The sequence below is a fragment of the Mixophyes fleayi genome, chromosome 2 (assembly GCF_038048845.1).
Source record: "Mixophyes fleayi isolate aMixFle1 chromosome 2, aMixFle1.hap1, whole genome shotgun sequence".
In the NCBI taxonomy this organism is placed as follows: Eukaryota; Metazoa; Chordata; class Amphibia; order Anura; family Limnodynastidae; genus Mixophyes; species Mixophyes fleayi.
Window position 1 is genome coordinate 143849532 of NC_134403.1, and position 20623 is coordinate 143870154.

A 20623-nucleotide genomic window follows, 5' to 3' on the forward strand; every position below is an offset into this window, starting at 1 on the left:
AGATAACATATATATATATATATATATATATATATATATATATATATATATATTTACATATATTTGGCCGACATTTGCTTCTGTGGGGTGAACTTTTTGCATTTTTCTTGCCTAGAGTATAGCAAACGCTTGTAATCATCCTTGCTTCCCGTTTTCATTTTCCGCTAACCACATTAAGTTGCTATGGCAGCCCTTCATTATCATCATGCCAGTGTGTGCTCTCAATAGCTTGATAACAAGAGTGCATTACATGATATGTATCAGGAGATTAATTAATTATACCCCTCATTAGAATGCTCATTGACTGACAAGAAGCTGTGTGCTGGGCACAGCATAATTTAGTTCATTAACACATGGCAGTTCTCATTCATTTTCTGTACAACCACCAAAAATCACAGACTGGACTTGAATGTTAGATTATTTATCAATGTTTCCTTCACTAATATTTTATTCCCCTTTAAAATAGAATTATTAATGTTCTTATATTTGTGGAATTTTATCACAGCAGAATAGTGAAGACTGTTAAAAAGTTGGAAATATTGGCAATGTTGGGTCACTAATAACACATTAAAGAACTGTGATTTAGCTGTGATTCATATAATTAACTATGCACTGTACATTAAAGTTTATTGTAAAAGGCATGTATGTGCCTCTGTAAGTGTTAATAGATATTACAAACTGACCAACTAGAAACTGCCAGGATGGAGGTCTAACCCGAATTCACTGATTTATTCATTCAGTGAATCCTTGCTGGGTTCAAAAAGGGGTAATAAACACCTATTTTGTTGTGCATCTCCTGGTATACTGTTTTGTTCTACATTTTAGTTAATTAAATAAAAAAAAAAGTTTAATAGCCTTTATAGCAAACATTTAGTTACAATAAAATAAGAAAACAAGTTGGGATAAACTGGAACAGTCCCTCTTGTCCCAGGTGAAATGAGTCATGTTAAAAGATATGTATGGTAATCTCTCTCAAAGTGGGCTGTGTGGAATGGAAGGAAATAACAAATATTATTTAAATGTGAACTAGATGCTTTGACTTTGTCCTGCAAAGATTTTTGCAAATGTAAAGTTTTTTGTTTAATAGTTTATGAATTGTAACAACTGTAAAAACCTAAATACCCTTTCAGGGGGAATAAGAACTCTGCGAAACAGTCTACTAAAGGGATCAGGGGATGGGGCCAGAATACTACTGGTGGAAGCAGGGGAGGGCTGGCAAATTTTAGCCTGGGGGTAAGTCTCGACTCAGCAGCCTATTTTAAAGGAACAAAATGCAGGTGGCCCAGTGACCCAGCCCAAAGTAGCCCACTGTGGGACTGGCCCAGGGGGCAAATGCCCCCCTTCCCCCCAGCCCAGCCTACCCCTGGGTGGAAGGTTGGGAATATTTCACATGTCATCAAGTATTACATAAGCCCATTTGCAAAAGCTTTAACGTAATGAATCCTAAGTTCCCCTCAAAACACACATGCATGTTTTCAGAAATTCTCCCTTGAGTAAAACAATAACACATTTTGCATTGGAAATGTTGAGAGATGTCAGAGTAGGTCCGCTATTAATGTGAATAACCTGTACTCTATAAGGTTTTCAAGGGTAGGTTTAGAAATAGCTGCAGATACAAGGATGGTTACACACTGGTGTTAGAAAAACACCACTGTCAGCTCATGTGAATCATGGATGAGCTTGACGTCCAGAGGTAACCTGTACTTGCACTTGTGGTCAGCGAGGGAAGGGAAACAGTAGACACTACTCTGACCCCACTGTGCTCCCTCCCTCTGAGAGGAAATAGGACAGACAGCATACATGACATGCTGCTGTGCTGCCTTCATTCCCGGTTACAAGTTTAATTGGGTACAGGATCATTGGAACTAATAGATTCCATTTCCATACCCATACGAGCTTTTACAAACATGCTTTTTTACTCCAGGGAGTAAGGTGCTTTAGGCTGATCCAGAGAAACAGTGTAACATGAACCATAATTTATCTTCTTAAGTCTATGTTAATATATACTTTTATTATGCAGTTGTACTGTCTTTGTGTTAATTAATAAAAGGTTGCTTAGTATGGTAAATACTTTTTACCTTCAGAGTCCATTACTGAACTAATTAAACCATGTAATTGAGACTTGACTGAATGAAAAAAGGTCTGTAGAGATTCAAATGTGTCTGCGTGTTGATATTTGTATATAGTAATGATATTCTTCTCAAAGGCATATAAACAAATTAATTTACACTCTCTAATAACCCATATCATAGATTCTCCATAGTGTTTGTTGTCTGCGATAACAGATGTTATTTAAATATATGTTTATTAGATCCTCTCTTTGAAAATGTGATTTGACTGTAAATATACAAGATATTTTTTTCTCAATCTTTGCCAGGTAACCTATCATAGCTAAACTAAAGTGATTTGTGATTTAATTATGGCACTGTTTTAATATAATGCTTTTCATTGGTTGTGATAAGCTGTATGTTAAAAGAAAACGAATTTGGTTGCGAATCAAGTATTTGAAACAATAACAAAGGAAAGTCGCTCAGACACTCAACTCAACCTTAAATAAACTAATATAAGCATAGAACTTTATTATGTTTGTGATTGTATAAAAAAACAACCATGTAAGTCCTATGCTTTTAGTACTTTACTGGAGGAAGATCTTGTTTGTTACTTGGCCAATGAGTATATCAGGAAATTTTCTTTGTTCATTATGCAATGATTTTCATTAAATAGGCCAAAAATGCTATTTAGGAAATAAGATTTGTTGGTTTGTCACATTGTTATTATGTCGTGTTGTGGCGAAGTTTCCTTCCAGCAGTCAAACAATTGTTTACAACCAAAAATTATGTTTTCAATATTTTTCGCTTTGTCGCGTTGTCTCTATGTGGTGTAATAGGTTACTTTTCCGATACTAAACAGCCATATAAGATTTGGCAACTTTACCTTGAGAGCTGTGAAAGATATTCACCAACAAACAAAAAATCTTTATATATATATATATATATATATATATATATATATATATATATATATGACTAGCAAAAAATGGATTGGAGCAGCTAGTCCAGTCTTGGCGTTTTGGTGCCTGAGGCAAATGTACTAGAAAAGCACCCCAAGGTGCTTAGTAACTAGATGTTCAAGGGAAAGTTTGAGAACTGTGAGCCTGAGCCCCTTTGAACACGTGGTTCTGTTGTAGCTATAGCTTGGTCCAACTCCCTGTTTTCAACTGTCTTATTGTTATTTTTCTTCCCCACAATTATTACTTTTTTGGACAATGCATAGCCTGTCTGGTGGCTTGTGTACAAAGCAGGGTCCAGTATGGTGGCTAGTATGCAAAGTAAAGCTGAGGTTGGTGGCTAATCTACAAAATAGCATTCAGTCTGGTGACTAGCATGCAAAAAGTAGAATCTGGAGGCTAATGTACAAAGCAGGGTCAAGTCTCCTTTCTAGTGTACAAAGTACAGCTCATGCTGGTGCTTAGCACATATCTACTTGGTGTGTGTCTTTAGGAGAAAGCACTAGGAGAAAAATTAGGTGTTTTTTTTTTTAACACTGTGGCAAGCTATAAAACTTAGCTTGGTGATTACTATTTTCATTGGTTTGTTGCTTCAGGCTGCAATTAATGGTGTTAATTCTGCAGAATTTTCACAGCATTAAGTGGCTATCATGCCACTGATGTAGTGAGCAGAGAGGTTTTGGAATGCCCCTCTGAGCTATGTGTGTGACTGGTTACCATACTGGATTGCCCTCCAGAGAGATTTTTTATAAGGAGATAATGATTTGTAGGATGACACATGCGGCAAGAGCACCTTTCTGGTGAAACACATGCGAACAACTTCTTGCTTTTTACTTTGTTTTAATGTCAGGATGGTAAAGTATTTGACACCATAAAGATTTCACACAGTGTCTTGAGACGCTACACACTAAATAAACAGAGACCAGCTCTCTAGCCACTGGCCAGCTTTTCTAGCATTGGTCACAATTGCCTTGAATTTTCCTTTGCCTTGAATAAGCACACAGCGAAACGCTCGTCAGCGTATCGCTGGGTGCACCAGCTGATATTTGACCATTAGGGGATTCAAATCATGATATCTGCTCCAACAGAATTTATTTAGTTTAGGAGCTTTTCTTGGCAGAAAGAAATCACCTCCTTATATCTCTATGATAAAGCATGCAAATTAACAAAATAGCTAACCACATTGGAGCTACTACTATACACTTTAACGAGATAATCCAGTACCAGACGTGGTATATTGAATGTGAATTTAATATGATTCACTAGGAGGTAGTGAGCTGAAAATATCCTGCCTTTTCTTTATATATTATATTCCCCATTATATTGAGGCTATGGCGCCTGGTGCATCCAGTCAATTTTAAATACATACATTTTTTTTATTGAATATATATATATATATATTTATTTATTTATTTTTAAACGTTTTATTTAACAAAGTCACATATACAAGGAGTACAGTAGACAACTTGAAAACACGAGTAGATAGTAACGAGCAACTCACACAGTAACTGTGTCCAGCACAGATCAATAAAAAAAAAAATTCTACCTGTCAACCTGGCTTTAAACAAGAATGATAAAGTGTGACCCAAAGTTTTTGTGAAAGGAGAAAGAATAAGGAGGAGAGAGAGAAAGAGGGGGATCAGGTAAAGGAAAGAGAAGATAGAAGAGAGAAAGAAGAGAGAGGGAGGAGATTGACTAGATCCATTATTATGAGTGAAAGAAGCTCAGAAGAAAAAGAAAAGAGAAAAGGGGACAATAGACTAAACTTTTTAATAGTACTGAGTTAAGTAAAGGGTGGAGGTACCTGAAAGAAAAATAGCCACGGGTCCCATACCTTGGTGAAGGCTCTCGAGGAGTAGCGGATAATACTAGTCATAAATTCCATCCGTTGGATCTGCCATACTCTATTAATTATAGATTGAAAAGAGGGAGGGGATTGTCGCCGCCAATCTGCCGCAATTTGACAGGAAACTGCCGAGAGAATGTGTCTGATTAGTTTATTCTGATGGCGGGATGCCGAGGGAACTCCCATGGGGAGGAGGAAGAACTTAGGCTCCAGAGGGATGTCCACCTGCAGAATTGAGTGGATCAGATTTTTAATTTCCCACCACAGACTTGACAGCTTTGGGCACGACCACCATATGTGGAGGAATGTGCCTTCGTGGGAGCAGCCTCGCCAGCACCGATCAGAAGAATTAGGGTGAATTCTACTAAGACGTGAGGATACATAATACCAACGTTAGAGCACCTTATAAGCATTTTCTTTAATTCTGACACATAAAGAACTGGAGGCTGTATTCTCATATATCTCAGACCACTCCTCATCTAGTAATTCCTCGCCAAGGTCCCTTTCCCAGGCCACTTCATGTGGGCTTTTAAAATTCGCAGTGGAGGGAGCAAGCTCAGAGTAAAGAGTAGAAATGAGGCCTTTTGTTGAAGATTGACGTAAGCAAAGGGCTTCAAAAGTAGAGAGGGGTTGAGCTGAGAGGCGGTTTTTGACAACACTATGAAAGTGGCGAAGTTGCAAAAACTGGTAAAAGTGTTTTGAGGGGATATGAAACTGAGATTGGATGTCAGAGAATTGAGGAAAGGTTGTAGAGGAGGTTAGTTGATTGAGATAGCTGACTCCCCGCGAGTACCATGGCCGAAATGAGCTAGGATGAAACCTGGGAGAAAATCAGGGGAGTTGAATAGCGGAATTAGCGGGGAGGGATGTAGCGACAGTTGAATATATATTTTTTATATATATCGCTGGTTTAACTAACAATAATAAAAGTTAAGTGTTAATCTACACTCTATCATTTCCAATTTAATCCAAATTGAGAACTTTAGTGTACCTTACCTATCTCTTTTTTGCTATTGTTAGATACTACTCCAGTAATAGGTGGAACCCCACATTATATAATAGGAAGATTAATTCTGCCATATTATGCAATAGTGGGTATATTGTTCTCCATCATTGGTGCGACAGGCTCCCACTCTTTTTCTTTCTCTCTACCTGATATAGATTAACTATCATCATTTCATAAGAATTCACCCCCTTAGTCAATACTTAGTTGGGTTACCTCTGGCAGCTGTCACAGCCAGTATTTTTGTTAGATAACTCCCCATGAACTTCGAAATCTTCGAAATAGGCAATATTGCCTATTCCCCTTGCCCAATCTAGGTCAGGTTTGTTGAGGACCAGCAATGGACAGCAAGATTGCAGTATTGTCATAGGTTTTCATTGGGACTAAGATCAGGGTTTTAACTTGGCCACTCAAGGATGTCTATTTTTCCAGTTTAAGCAATTCCAGTGTTGTTCTTCCAGTGTACAGGACAAAGTTCCTACTATTTTGAGCTTTTTGGCAAAGGGTAGTATATTTATGTTCAGTATTTGTCTGTAATGTACACTATAATACCATCAATCCTGACAATATTGCCAGACCCTACTACCATAACATGATGACACCATTGCCATCATGGTGGGGATGGTGTTATCTGGGTGGCATCTGGGTGGCATGTAGTATTTAATTTCCCCCCATACATACCGCTTATCTTTCAGGCAAATAAGTTATACTTTAGTCTCATCAGACACAATTAAGTTTAGGAGGCAGTTTGATCTATGCAGTATGGTTGTAGTTTCATACTTTGTCTACTTCATTAAAAGGGAATGCTCAGTGTCTTTGCAATGGTCTTGTAGCCTTCCCAAGATTAGAATCATATTTATGACTTGTTTGGAATGCTGTTTTGTCATTACTTTTATTTTTGTGTTGAAGAAGCTATACTGTGTTATAGGATGTCATAGAAAGTAAAAAGTGTTTAAAAAAAGAATTGTCAACAGTGGTGAATTCAATGAACAATTTGTAGGACTTGTGAGCTAATGTATTGAACCTCTCTGGTAACTTGAGGTTGCAAGTACTTTTAGTAACTTTAGAAAAGGGCTTGGAATATTTATTTTGATTTACCCTATAGGCTACTTTGTGTTCTCTTTCAAAAAATCCTATTTCAGTCTATTTCAGATTCAGAATCTGCTGCAAAAAATGTAGAAAATGTGTTTGAGGCTCCCCTTTGTCACAACATGTTATACTGGGTATATAGCAGTGCTTTTTTTGTCATAGAACTCACAAAACTGAGTTCCGCCATCTTTTTTCAACGGATTTTCCAAGTTTTAAAAGTAACTTTTGAACATTTAATGTTTGGCCCACATAGACTTGAATCGCCCTGACGAGCGTAGCAGGTCGGCGGCGAAATCATTAAAACGGTGCATGCGGGCTACTTGTGTGTCCAGTCCGATGCATGTGTACTTAGTCTGCGGTGGTTGTGATGTCACTGCTCGGCTTATGGCGCTGCTCAGCTTGGGATTGATCGTGTGTTCACGTGCTGGGAGCTTACTGTGGGCGGTGACCGTTCTGTTTCGTTCTACAACTGACGTGTGTTCGTGTGTGTACAGTGATTGACTATGTGATGTGAGTTCCGGCACCTTCTTTCTTACAAAAAAAAACACTGGTATATAGTATAAAGCTAAATAAAAAGAAACAAGTCATTTTGCGCTGAACACATTTCAAGTCCACAGTAGAAGCAAATTCTTCTAAATATACACATATACTTTATATACAGTACCTTCCAACATTTCACTAGAAGTAAATGACTGTACTGCTAATTTGCTATTTACTTTATACTTTTCTGTATACAGTTCATTTTTATTCAGGTATGTTATAATTGTACATATTAATGTACAGGAATTGTTTCAGGTGTTCCCCTTGGCTCATGTGAGTGGAAACAGGAAATCTATTACATTAATTAATCCCAAAGCTGTGAATCTCACAGACTACAAGGAGAAGCTTGAGCAGGCAATTAAGTCATATGAAAGGTAAATATTACATTATATGTATGCTATTTACTAGATTATACAGCATTGATTTTCTTTTCTCCTGTCCTCACAAGACACTTGCAGGCCAGGTTAATAATCTATGCATGTTTGACATATTCTTGTAAACATAACCTGGAAAATTGTGAATTAATGTGGATGAGCAAAAGTATTGTTTTATATTCATTTGTCTCTGCACACTTTATTTCCAGTTAGCTTTAATAATTACTGTGTTTTGTATAAAATGTATAAAGATATGGTTTAAGGAATATTGTTTTACTAAAGTGAATAAATAATTATTTATTTATTAGAAATATTGTAGTATGTCTCAGTGTCTATAGGTCACACACTGATAGCTACAAGCTTAGGTGTAATATTAGGAAGTAACTGTAGTGTATGCATTGATCAGATGTAACATTTTAAATAATTAAAATATTGTTTCCAGAAGCCATTGCTCAACAATAGCACAAGCAATAAAGGTGTGACATTTCCTTACATAAGTTGGTTAGACTAAATGAATCTTTCAGTCTTTTATATGACATCGTACATTTATGTTTCTATGTTGCGTAACTTCTGGAGCGTAACAATAAAACATTGTGGGTGTGAAGATCGGGCTGAGAATTAATTGAATGGAGGCGAGGCTAGATAACAATGATTGGTTGGATAGTAGCGAAATCAGGAATATTAAGGAAGTTTATGGCACATGGAAGGATAAGAGTGGAATGAGGCGTGTTGGTGAAATAATTAGGATGGATTTTAAATGGATAATGATTATAATAGTATCATGCCAGGGAAGAGGATAATAATAATGGATAATACCAAATAATTTGGAAATTTAGCTAAGCTTCACTGAAGAGGTATAAATGCAGGGAATGTCTAAAACTTTGAAAGTTAGGGAACAGCTTGAATAAACAAAGCATAGCATACCTGAGTATAAGTGGGTAGTTCTGTAACCTTCTGTGCCTTATAGACAGTGACTCCAGTGCCCAGCTATAGTATCCGTTACTGATTTCACAAGGTTACATAAAAAATAAAATAAACACCAATATATCAAATAAATGTCTGTATGATGCATGTTCACTTAAGCGCGATTTTCATCTTAGAAATAAATCATCTTTGTTTTCCTATAATTTCCTTACAGTTCTATGTAAAGAAACAAGAAGTTTGGCCAGTGTACATCAGTGGAAGATATCCATACAGGCTTTACATAACATATAGAATAATGTCTTTCATCCCTAAATAAAAATCTAAGAATGAAATTCACAAACATGAGCCATGTGTCCAAAAACTTGTAGATTTGTTAGTCTGAATATTGCAGAAGATTATTCATCTAATTACCGTGTTATCAGAATAAGAGTTTATATCACAGGGTTGAACTGGGCGCATTCTAAATGCTTTATAAATGTAGCCTTGAAATAATCACAAGGTTGATGGGAGATGCTGTTCACTCACCTCTATGTAGATGATAATTTCATGGTTAAAATATGAGATGCGGTCTAATGCTGTGGTGCATTTGGAATGCAAATCGATTTGGCTATCCTTTGAACTGCATAATCTATTTGCTTAACTGATATTATGCTAATCAACTTCAGTGTGCTTAATCCACCGTTTGTATCCGTTACTAGGCGCCTTAATCTAGTCGTGTGGCGGGTTTTATCACAGGAGGAAAGAGACAAGTAAGCTGTTATTTCATTTGTAAGGCTTGACTGGGAGAAGTTAAGGGTTAATGTAAAAAGAAACACAAACTGACTAAACTGTTTTGAGTAAAAATCATTTTTATGTATTACACATCTGTATACCAGCTATTTAATTACAAATGTTACTAAATAGTGAAAATATTTACCCAGAGTTTTGGTAACAATGAAATATGATTTGTTTATATTTATATACAAATAGAGTATATATTTATAGTTATCAGTCAGGCTTTCATTCCCAACACTTCACAGAAACAGCACCAATAAAGGTTGTCACTGATTTGATGACTGCTAAATCTCAAGGTCATTACTCTCTCCTAATTCTCCTGGATCTCTCGGCTGCATTTGACACTGTTGACCACACTCTTCTCATACAAACGCTACAATCCTTAAGTCTTCAGGACTCTGTCCTATTCTGGTTCTCATCCTACAAATCTATTCACTCTTTCAATGTTAATTTCTCTGGATCCACTACTGCTCTTCTTCCTCTATCAGTTGGAGTACCACAAAACTCAGTCCTACGTACTCTGCTCTACTCTATCTATACCAATTCTCTTGGAAAACTATTAAGCGTCTTTGAATTTCAGCATCATCTCTAAGTGGATTGTACCAAAGTTAGTCTATCTTCACCAGACCCCTCATCATCTGTGTTGGCCCACGTTACTGACTGTCTTTCTGCCATTTTATCTTGGATGTCCCCTTGTCAAACTCAAACTCAGTCTTTAAAACACAGTTAATAATATTACCACCTGCCAACAGTAGTTACCTACCTGACATTTCTATTTCTGTTGATAACATGACCATAAATCCTACCCCACAAGTTTGCTGCCTATGTGTGATTCTTTCACCCCTACAATCTATTTTGCACACAGCGGCTAGATTGAATTTACTTGCAAATCATTCTTCCTCTGCTGCTCTGCTCTGTCAGCCTCTACATTGGTTGTCTGTTTTGCACTGAATCCAATATAAAATACTTCTACTAACCTATAAGGCCATCAATTAAAATGCACCAACATACATCCCTTGTCTTAAAATATCTCCCAACTCTATACCTCTGTTTTATACAAGATCTGTGCCTCTCATCCACACTTATTACAAGCTTCCATTCCCGGATGCAGGATTTTGTTCAGGCTGCACACCTTTTGTGGAATTCTCTCTCTCACACATTAGGACTTTCTTCAAACCTTCAACCGTTGTTTAAAAACCCACTTCTTCAGGCAAACTTATAAAATTCCTCAACCACCCTCTTACCCTCACCAGGGTACCCTATTACCATCTTTTACACAGTTCAGACAGGAAAACAAACCTCTGACCCCCTGACCATCATATCTGTGTTACTGGATCATTTAGCCCACTAAGCACTTTTTACCAATTTGGCTGGACCAAAATGCAATATGTACCGCTTAACCTCAGGTACCAAATTCCCATTGTCTTATAGATTGTAACCTTGCGAGCAGGGCCCTCTTTCCTCTCTGTTTGTCCGTTTTACCCAGTGTTGTTTTATTACTGTGTTTGCTCCCAATTATAAAGCACTACAGAATTTGCTGGTCGCTATGCAATTAAATGATGATGATGACGTTTAGCAGCCAGCTTGGAGTAGCTGTGAGTAGCCTGGTGACTTGCATAATGCCCGCTGCTGAAAGCAGAGCTAGGAGTTATATACATCATGTGCAGCCACGGCTGCAGTCACCAAGGAGGCAGTAGATATCCACAAATGAAAAATAAGATGCAAAGTGTTGTGATCATATTGCAAAAACAAAAATACATTATCGTCTGCACTCAACAAATACATTAGTTTTGCTATTCTAGCTACTTCAAGCTGTACTCTATTAAAACCCTGGAAAGTGAGTTCATATATTGCAGTATGCGTCAAGCTGACCAACTCACGGTAATATCTTCCCCCTCTAGCGAGTTCCAAACCAAATATATACATGAGTTCAATCTGATTTTTAAAATTTTAACATGATCATTGTTGTGCATTTTAACTGGGTTGAGCTTAACCTGCAGAATGCTTTTAAAGGCAAGTACTCCCCAGTGTGTGTGTGTGTGTGTGTGTGTGTGTGTGTGTGTGTGTGTATATATATATATATATATATATATATATATATATACACACACATATACAGGGCCATCTTAACAACATTATGGGCCCCCGGGCAAAGCAGTGCACCGGGGCCCCTAGATATAGATATAGATATATAGATGTATACGGATACAGATATAGATATAGATATATAGAGATAGAGATAGATAGATGTACTTGCTCAGTGACCCTTGAAGGTTGTTTTTGCAGGTTTTTTTCTTTTACAGGATTATTTATTCTCATTAAGAGCCGTGCCTATGGGGCCCCCTTGCCCGTGGGGCCCCCGGGCAGCTGCCCATCGTGCCCAATGGAAAAGATGGCCCTATATATATATATATATACTATATATATATATATATATATATATATATATATATCATAGAGGGAGAGGCTAAGATGTGTCTGTTATCCCCAACATATACTGTATGTATCCACTATATGTGAGGTGATTAATGTCATTTATAAGATAATGCCAGTTTAGATGATCTCCCCTTGACTTTTATTATAAATGATAGAGAACTAAATGTCCTTATTGGTATTATACATAAATATGTAACATTTGAATATTGCTTTTTGAAGGTTTGACAGTGACGTTCCAGTATCATACTCGGAATATAAAGAGGCCCTTCTGCAAGCTTTAGACAGGCTAGGGTGGCCTGTATCTCCTGAAGACGTAATGCTGCTGGAAGATGAAATACTAGCTGGAAAAACATATTTTCAGCAGGCCTCAGATCTACAGGAAGCCACCAAGAAAAAGTCACTAATGGACTGTTCACATGCACAGGTAACATACTTAGGTACATAAAGAAAATCCCAAAACATTGTACTACCATGAAGTAGAGATTGAAGAAAGCACATACTGAAAATATACACAGAATACATAACTCCTCTCTCCAATATACCATCACTTGCCTTGTCACATCGTATTATTTATTTATTTTCAAGTCATAACTAATAAACTGTGTTATATTCTGTAAAATTCCAGGCATTTGTAACTACTGACCCAGAGGCTGAATAGTTCATTGCCAGCCCCATAGCAAAATGTGGTCAGGGGCCCGTCGATCCCGTTCTCGCCCTTTAGGCTCCCCTCTCTGCTCTAAATGGAGCACAGCCTCTTCTTAGCAATCGCCTATCAGAAGAGGCCTCAGTTCTGCTCTTATGAGAGCAGAGCTGGAGCCTCGGGGTGGTGGCTATCTGGGATTGCTGCTCCCACCTCTCCTCCCCCATAGCCACCACACCCACTATAGTTTTCTTCCCCTTAACTGACCATTAAAGCTTTGCAATCCATTGCTCTTTCTGCTTTTTAACATTTTTGTTACACAACCAGTGGAGTAGTTGATACATATTTAATTGGTTGAAACAGAGACTGTGAGTGGGTGGCAAATTAATTGAACCTTACAGCTAAACCATCAGTAATCTGAACTCTCCTTCTCCTCTGAAATTTCAAACAATCTAATTACAGTGTTAGATCTCCCCAAAGCTGACCTAGGGGTATATATACCAAGTGGTGAATCTCCATCATTTTTTAAAAGAGCAATTTTATTAAAGACAAAACCCGATGGCCTTTGTCTTTAATAAAATTGCTTTTTAATAAAAAATTTAATTTGACGGAACTGTCATTTGGTAAATATACCCCCAAGTCTCTTAGCTGTTCACCAAAGAAAGTATATGCTAATAACATATTATATACATCTAGGAAATAAATATTTTTACAGAGTTACTGTGCATGTTTAAGATTAATTATACCTGACTTGTTTTTTTAAAAGAATTGACACTAAGTTCAGTCATTGGTACAGTTGTATTTCAAGGTCATTTGTTTAGAAACTGGCTCTATGATAAATTACATTTTTTTGTAAATGACTATGTAGACCTTTCTTTGCAGAAGCATCTGCAACATAGTTTGTATTGATGAATGTACTTTGTTTTGTGACACTGCAAAGTACATTGAAAATACCTCCGGTATAGACAGGATAGAACATTAGGTTTAAGGTCATAAAAAATGTTTTGTAGTGATTTTTTCCCATGCTGATTTCACTATGATATTACTCTTTATATAACCTTAAAGTGTCCTCTAAGTAAAATATTAAGGATCAATATTTGTCTAAAAGCCCCTATGATAAGGAACCAATATCTTCTTTTTAGGTAATGTTAATTGCCATATAGAACGTAGAAACTTCACAACTTCAGGATATTCAATCCCCGCAATTAGAAATAGACTTACAATTAGTATAAGCCCGTGTCCCCGTAGCAGGTACTTGTAACGAGGAGACCTGATCTTGTCCGCCCGCTTTTCACATATGGTAACAATCAGAGTACTTCAGCAATCTCCCACATGTCTCGGACACAACATTAAAAGAAAAATAAAGACATCTAGTGTACTACGTTTTAAAATTAAATGACCTTGAGAAAGACTGATTACAGTTGAAACGCGTTGGTGAAGTGGACAACAGACGGACTGGGAACCCTCTCTCGTGATTTTACACCATTGTCAGAAAAATGCTCCGGAACATCATTAACTATCCATGCGTTTTTCTTTCAATTATCCGGTACGGGTAACCAAATCCCCTGTTGTATTTGTATTAAATTTTAAAACGTAGTACACTAGATGTCTTTATATTTCTTTTAATGTGGTGTCCGAGACATGTGGGAGATTGCTGAAGTACTCTGATTGTTACCATATGTGAAAAGCGGGCGGACAAGATCAGGTCTCCTCGTTACAAGTACCTGCTACGGGAACACGGGCTTATACTAATTGTAAGTCTATTTCTAATTGCGGGGATTGAATATCCTGAAGTTGTGAAGTTTCTACGTTCTATATGGCAATTAACATTACCTAAAAAGAAGATATTGGTTCCTTATTGTATGTTAGAGTGGGAACGGATAGCGCAGAAAGTTTCCTTCTCTCTATTTTCTGTTATAATTATTTAAAACCTCTGTACGGTTTTTTGAAGGATACTTTTTTGCTGCAATTTACCAGGCGCTGTATATAATCATTTTTCTATATTCTATAAAAGCCCCTATGGCTAGGTGTCTGGCCCTGTGTAGACCCCTTAAATATTCTACATATAACCTTGTTGTTCCACTGCCCGTTAAGGTAACGACTTTATATTTTGATTTACTTTTCTCTTTTTACGTAGATTCTAGCGCACTACTGTCTGTTCATCTATATTGTAACTCCTCTTTTCTTTTCATTGGATGCAAAACCGTATCTGACAGTTTGTATTCCTGTTTTGGGCGGGTTTATGTTGTTTGCAGTTGTTTTTGCTTGTTTTATTGAAAATTTTCAACAAAGAGACACAATTAAAAAAAAAATCCCACTATGGCAGCAAACCTTGTGATTCACGAAGTAGAATCAAGTAGCTGCTCTATTTGTCCCCAAAAATTATGGATCTATAAGCATTTACGTAGGCTATCCTATTCATTAAGGATCTCGGCCTATTCTGTAGACAACAATAACTGCCAGATGGCTGTCTTTGTCTTTGATCATTAACATTTTTTTATTTTTTTATTGCAAATATATTGTGTTCTCAACAGACCAATAATGAAGGGAAAGAGAAGAAAAATATTAAAACAAAACCAAAAAGAAAACTATTGGACACTCTGAGAAGTCAAAAGGTCATCGCAAGGTCTGAGATTGATGGGTTCTATTATCCAGGTACTAACTACTGCTACAGTTTACTGCATCCCCAAAATAAAGCTGTTCTTATGTACAATCTGATACACCTTATTAAGTCTTACTTTAAATCATCACATTGTTCATTTTTGTACCCAGATTTTCCATTGCATTTATGAAATCCTGGCTTTAATGCTGTGAGGCAGAAGCGCTATCCACTAAGCCACCATGCTGTCCAGTAGTGTATGACACCTTAATGTTAAAATTTGGCTATAGGGCATATAGGGCACATGCACATTTAGTCACGTTGCAATGCACACTAAGGGCCTTATTTAGATTTAGGAGTAAATCCAGCTTTAACGTGTAATTTTGCACCTTGGAAAACCATGTTGTGCTGTAGTGGGACAAATGTTAAATATGTTGACAGACTTAGAGTTGGGAGCTCAATTCTAAATCACAGTGAAAAAATAAAGCTGCCTGGTATTTATATGCTATATGCTAATGCAATACAGAAATGAAAGTTGCTCAATCAATTTATAGGTTCACAGCAGGTGCTTGAAGGGGTGGGGTTATCCAAAACAGGAAAAGAGAAAGAAAAATCTCCCAGTAGACTGTTATGAACTAATAAAAAGCTGCTTTTCTACTTAATAATAAAGCATTGGGCCTGATTCAGAAGGGAACACAACCATAAGCATAACTTGCAATAGAAGAAGTTGCATGCAACTGTATGCATATGTACGCCGCATTCAGAGGTGTGTCCAGGTCTGACTGAGTAGCAGAAGCGTCCCCTTGACAACAGACACCTCAGACACTTACATTCAACGTGCTAACATGTACAAAAACCTTTTATTTTCTGTGTTACAATTTTTATGAAGCAAAATTGTAACTTGAATAACCTAGATAATAACCTAGATAACCTAGATAATAACCTAGATAACCTAGATAACCTAGATAACCTAGATAATAACCTAGATAACCTAGATAACCTAGATAACCTAGATAATAACCTAGATAACCTAGATAATAACCTAGATAACCTAGATAACAACCTAGATAACACAGCTTTAACAACGTCTCCATATGCAGCAATTCCTAATCTATGGCCGAGCAACTACTAACCCCTCAATAGACATCTGCAAATCATTTGCGAACCTTAAATTACAAGTGGTTCACTAGTTCAGTTGTTCATCATTATCAACATACGCTTCTTACACCTGCCCCTGACCACCCACAAGTAAATCTGCCTTTTCCACTGGATCTGCGGCTACGTCCCAGTCTGAATCTGTATGCAATTGCTGGAACACCCCCTACTGTACATGGCCACCATTAGTACACCCCTTCCCATCACTCCTCTTAGGCGTAAGTATTTGTAGGTGTCAAAAGGTCCGAACAGTCACAGCTGCATGCGTTCACTTTCTGAATTGGGCCCTTTTTGTGTGAAGCTTGTATGTTCTCTACACGTTCGTGCATGTGTAGAACATTTAAATTGGGACAGAGACTGATGTGACTCACTAAATATTCTCTGTAAAGTGCTTCATAATATGTATAGCACCAGTGGTGGAAGTGGTGGTGTATATGGTAGTATGCAATACAGCCCCTTCTCCTACTGCCTTCTTTGTCAAACTATTAAACTCCGTTCACTTACATTCCAATTACATTTTTCATAGAACCACTTCTAAGTTTCCACTTCAACCAGTGGTTGTCGTATAAATAATGCATAATAATATGTGCATTTAGTGATATTATTGACCTTCTTGCTAGATCTACCAGATTTTGGGAGACTTATCTCAGCAACTTCTTTATTTCTTATTGAGAAGAGAAATGACCCTGGCTAGTTATTTCTCAAGGGAAGAAGTAATTTGTGAGATCTAGTGTTTGGCTACCAGCTTTCGAGCCTGGAGTGTAGTCTCATCTATTAGAACTTTTGAGAGCAGGTGAGGGCTGAGTAAGTTAGATTACCTAACCGACAGAGTCTAGATATTGTGGATTTGTTACCTCATCAAATACTCCTTTTTCAAAAATGTTGTTTGAATTTAGCCAACCTAGGCGTTGAGTAATAAGCTGCATGAAAAATGTACCATTTGGTCAAAAACTCAGGGGAATAGAAGAAACATACCTGGGGACTTTTAAGACCTCATCCCAATCAGTTATTATTTTAATCACATTTTAATTTTCTTATTTTAACATATTTTAATTCACACTGCAATGGGAATGTTCCTTCCCTATATAATGACTTTATTCTTCCATACAGGAACTGTGTTAAGAAGTATTAATTCCAAGTGTGCCCTTGTGGATTTCTTGCAAGGAGAAAATCAGATTGTTCCCATCAGATTTATAATACAAACCGGAGGAGCTCTACCCTGTCCGACTCTAAAGGTTACACTATTATATCTTATTATTTGTGTTAAAATTAATTCATTGCACAAACAAAATATATTTGGTGCATATGAACTGAAAAATTATGTTAAATTATTCCGGTTGATGACACCTTGGAAAGACAGGAATACTCTGTAACTGTAGAAGAGATGTGTTTTTTTTTTCATCAGAGGGGGTACAGTATGTGTGGACTTGCTGGTTCCAATTTGACATATTTAGGAGTGTTAGGTCCATTTAAAGTATTAAAACTCCTTTGAAAATGTATCCTTTTTTAACAGCTAGGCTAAAGCCAGCCATTCATACTTGCAGTAAATAGTATATTAATGTTAATAATCTGTTCAAAAGATTATAAAAATATTGATTTTTAAGATTGAATAGCAGAAAAATAAAGGACATATGTGTTAATATATTATGTGTGTGTTTTCAGGTTGGAGATTGTGTTTTTTCTAAAACTGGGGCAAGAGGAGGAGGAGGAGGTTTTTATGTTCCTGCAGTGGTCATAGCAACACCAAGGACTGAAGCAGCGGATAAATTGTACACTGTTATGAAGTACACCAATAGGAAAGTAAGTGTCACTACAGGTCACACGTCTGTTTACTAACAACACAGTACATTCGCTACTGCTGCTGTGTCATATTATAAGCTGCATGGTGTACTGTTCATTAACCCCTCATGTAGCGTACTGCACTGTACCAACGTAGAACATAACTACCATTTCTAAATGTCATGCTCCTCTTCTCTCTTTCTTCAGGAAAATTGTTTAAGGAGTGAGCTCAATAAAATTAGCCCATCACAATTCGCTTTTTCCTGTGGCTATATTAGAAAAGCTCAGATGATTGACTATACAATGTAAGTATAATTCTATACAGTCATATTTTATTGGTCATATGCAAATATCAAAAAACAGAATTTGCCATCACAAGTGCAAACAAAGAAGCCAGTAAGGGCCATGTAAAACACAAAAATAGGGCAGTTTACTTCCAGTTATTAAGTGCTTTATTCTTGCCATTATTCCTATGTTAACGAATCACATGCACATACCTCCCAGCTGCCCGACTTAGGTTGGACAGTCCCGATTTGAGGCGACTGTCCCACCATCCTGGCCGTCAGGACCTAGGTACTAACTGCTGGGAATACTAGGAGGTATGTTGGTAAGTACTGTATGCTTGTTCTACCGGAGCGTGCAGCAATGCAGGGTCTTCTTTGGGGAGTAGATGGGGGTTGGGTTGGACTATTGCTCCTTTAATTATCTTTTCAATGTGACATAAGTTTGATAGCATGGTGTGGAGTAAAAAAAAAGACCAATTTAACATTACGGTGTCCAGAGATAGTATTCTTTGTGGCGCACACATTTAAAAACGTGCTTATGTAAAACTGCAAAAGATGTAAAATCATCTCCTTAACCTGCCCCAGTGCTAGACACTGTAAATGATTTCCCTGTTAGTGTAGATATTTGGAAGACAAGGCAGCTGTATGTGTGTGAGCTTAAGTGCATGGCTACTTGAAGCCAGTAATTGTTCAAAGCAAAAAGTGACTGAAGACCGGTAGTCATTTTATGGAAATCTGCTGACAACACACACAGGATTTTTTGTGAAAATTGTAAGGGGATGACAAAGTCAGCTATTCACTGACATTCACGTTGGCTTCAAGCAAATGTATATTTCAAAGTGAAATAAGAAAAACGGAATGTTTAATATCCAAATAAAATATCCTTGCAGAAATAGGTTGTTATACATGCCCTGCTTGTTTCCATGATCAGGGCTGTATTTACCATATAGACAAACTAAGTATAAGCACAGTCTACACAAAAAAGGTTTGTCAACTTAATACATTTTTTCTACTTTCAATATGTCCTATTTTAATAGTCTTTACCAACCACCCATTTGCCCCTGTAAAAGGAATGAAGGAGAGTGATTTAGGTTTATGGCAAATAAGCTTGTGGGGTGCACAATTGCTAATGTAGAGTGTACTCAGACACAGGGCCTTATTCAGGTTAAATGCACATTGGGCGTATTTTTCGCTCTAATAAGTTGCACGCAAAAAGAGAATATTTTCACCCATATTAAGAGCTTGAATACAGCTCTGAATCACTAGCATGTAGACCAGGCTTATGCCAAGCAGAAAAAGAGCATATTTATGCCCAAATGCAGAGTTTTATTTTCAATGACGACTTCATTAGTTGGCTTTGTACAATCATTATGGTGTTTTAGATTATTAAAGTACCCTCATATTTTTGTATGATGAATAGCATTTTTATCGAGGAACAGCCACATGTAAAATAAATAAATTCTTTAAAAAAAAAAAAAAAACCACACAAAGAAGCGTCAGCTTCATTTTGTTAAATAGCCGCGACCAATGAACGAGCTGTTAACAGCTGGTGATCATCCAGTCAGTAGCGACTAGCAGCTGTTGCCATTAGTCATTATCATCATTTGCACTTGCAGTGTGAGGAGTGAATACACAACCAGCCAATCAGAAGTGGCCAACTAGGGTTGCCGATCGTCATGTTTAGTATCGTCATCATTAATATTTAAACCAGAGTTTGAGCTCCTGTCAGGTGTATGTATGCCTGTGACCAGGTCTGAGCCAGGCACATTTGCCTGAACACGCCATTACTGTACTCAAGCTGTGTAGGAATACCCCTTCCCTCCCACATCACACCCGTCAGTCATGAAGGGTCATAAATATTGGATGTATCTGATTCTGAAGACACACATTTGCGAGTGCTCTTTTGGTGTACATGTGCGAAATAACACCTTTTACACTACCACAAACTGGCATAGGTCCAACTCTGAATTATTCCCACAATGCCTTGGGCAGCACCAATTACAAATTTATAATATAATATTTCTTTACACTCTGCTTTACTATTTCTTCTTACAGTCTTTCATGTTATTTTCCTCACTACTTTCTTTAATCACATCAAAGATATATCGGACTTTCCACTGTGAGGTCTGATTAGCATTGAGGATGCCATTTAATTGTGGCTGGTTAACCCCCA

The 20623-nt window shown here is 37.2% G+C and overlaps 1 protein-coding gene across 1 annotated transcript in view; it reads left to right on the forward strand.

Moving 5' to 3' along the window:
• VWA3B (von Willebrand factor A domain containing 3B) overlaps positions 1-20623 on the forward strand; it is a 129573-nt gene that overhangs the window by 73693 nt on the left and 35257 nt on the right. Inside the window, exons 19-25 of the mRNA XM_075197718.1 lie at positions 7741-7859; positions 9482-9532; positions 12213-12417; positions 15168-15288; positions 17498-17622; positions 18050-18187; positions 18374-18471. Of these exons, the coding sequence (XP_075053819.1) occupies positions 7741-7859; positions 9482-9532; positions 12213-12417; positions 15168-15288; positions 17498-17622; positions 18050-18187; positions 18374-18471 (857 nt within the window). The remainder of the gene's footprint in view (positions 1-7740; positions 7860-9481; positions 9533-12212; positions 12418-15167; positions 15289-17497; positions 17623-18049; positions 18188-18373; positions 18472-20623) is intronic.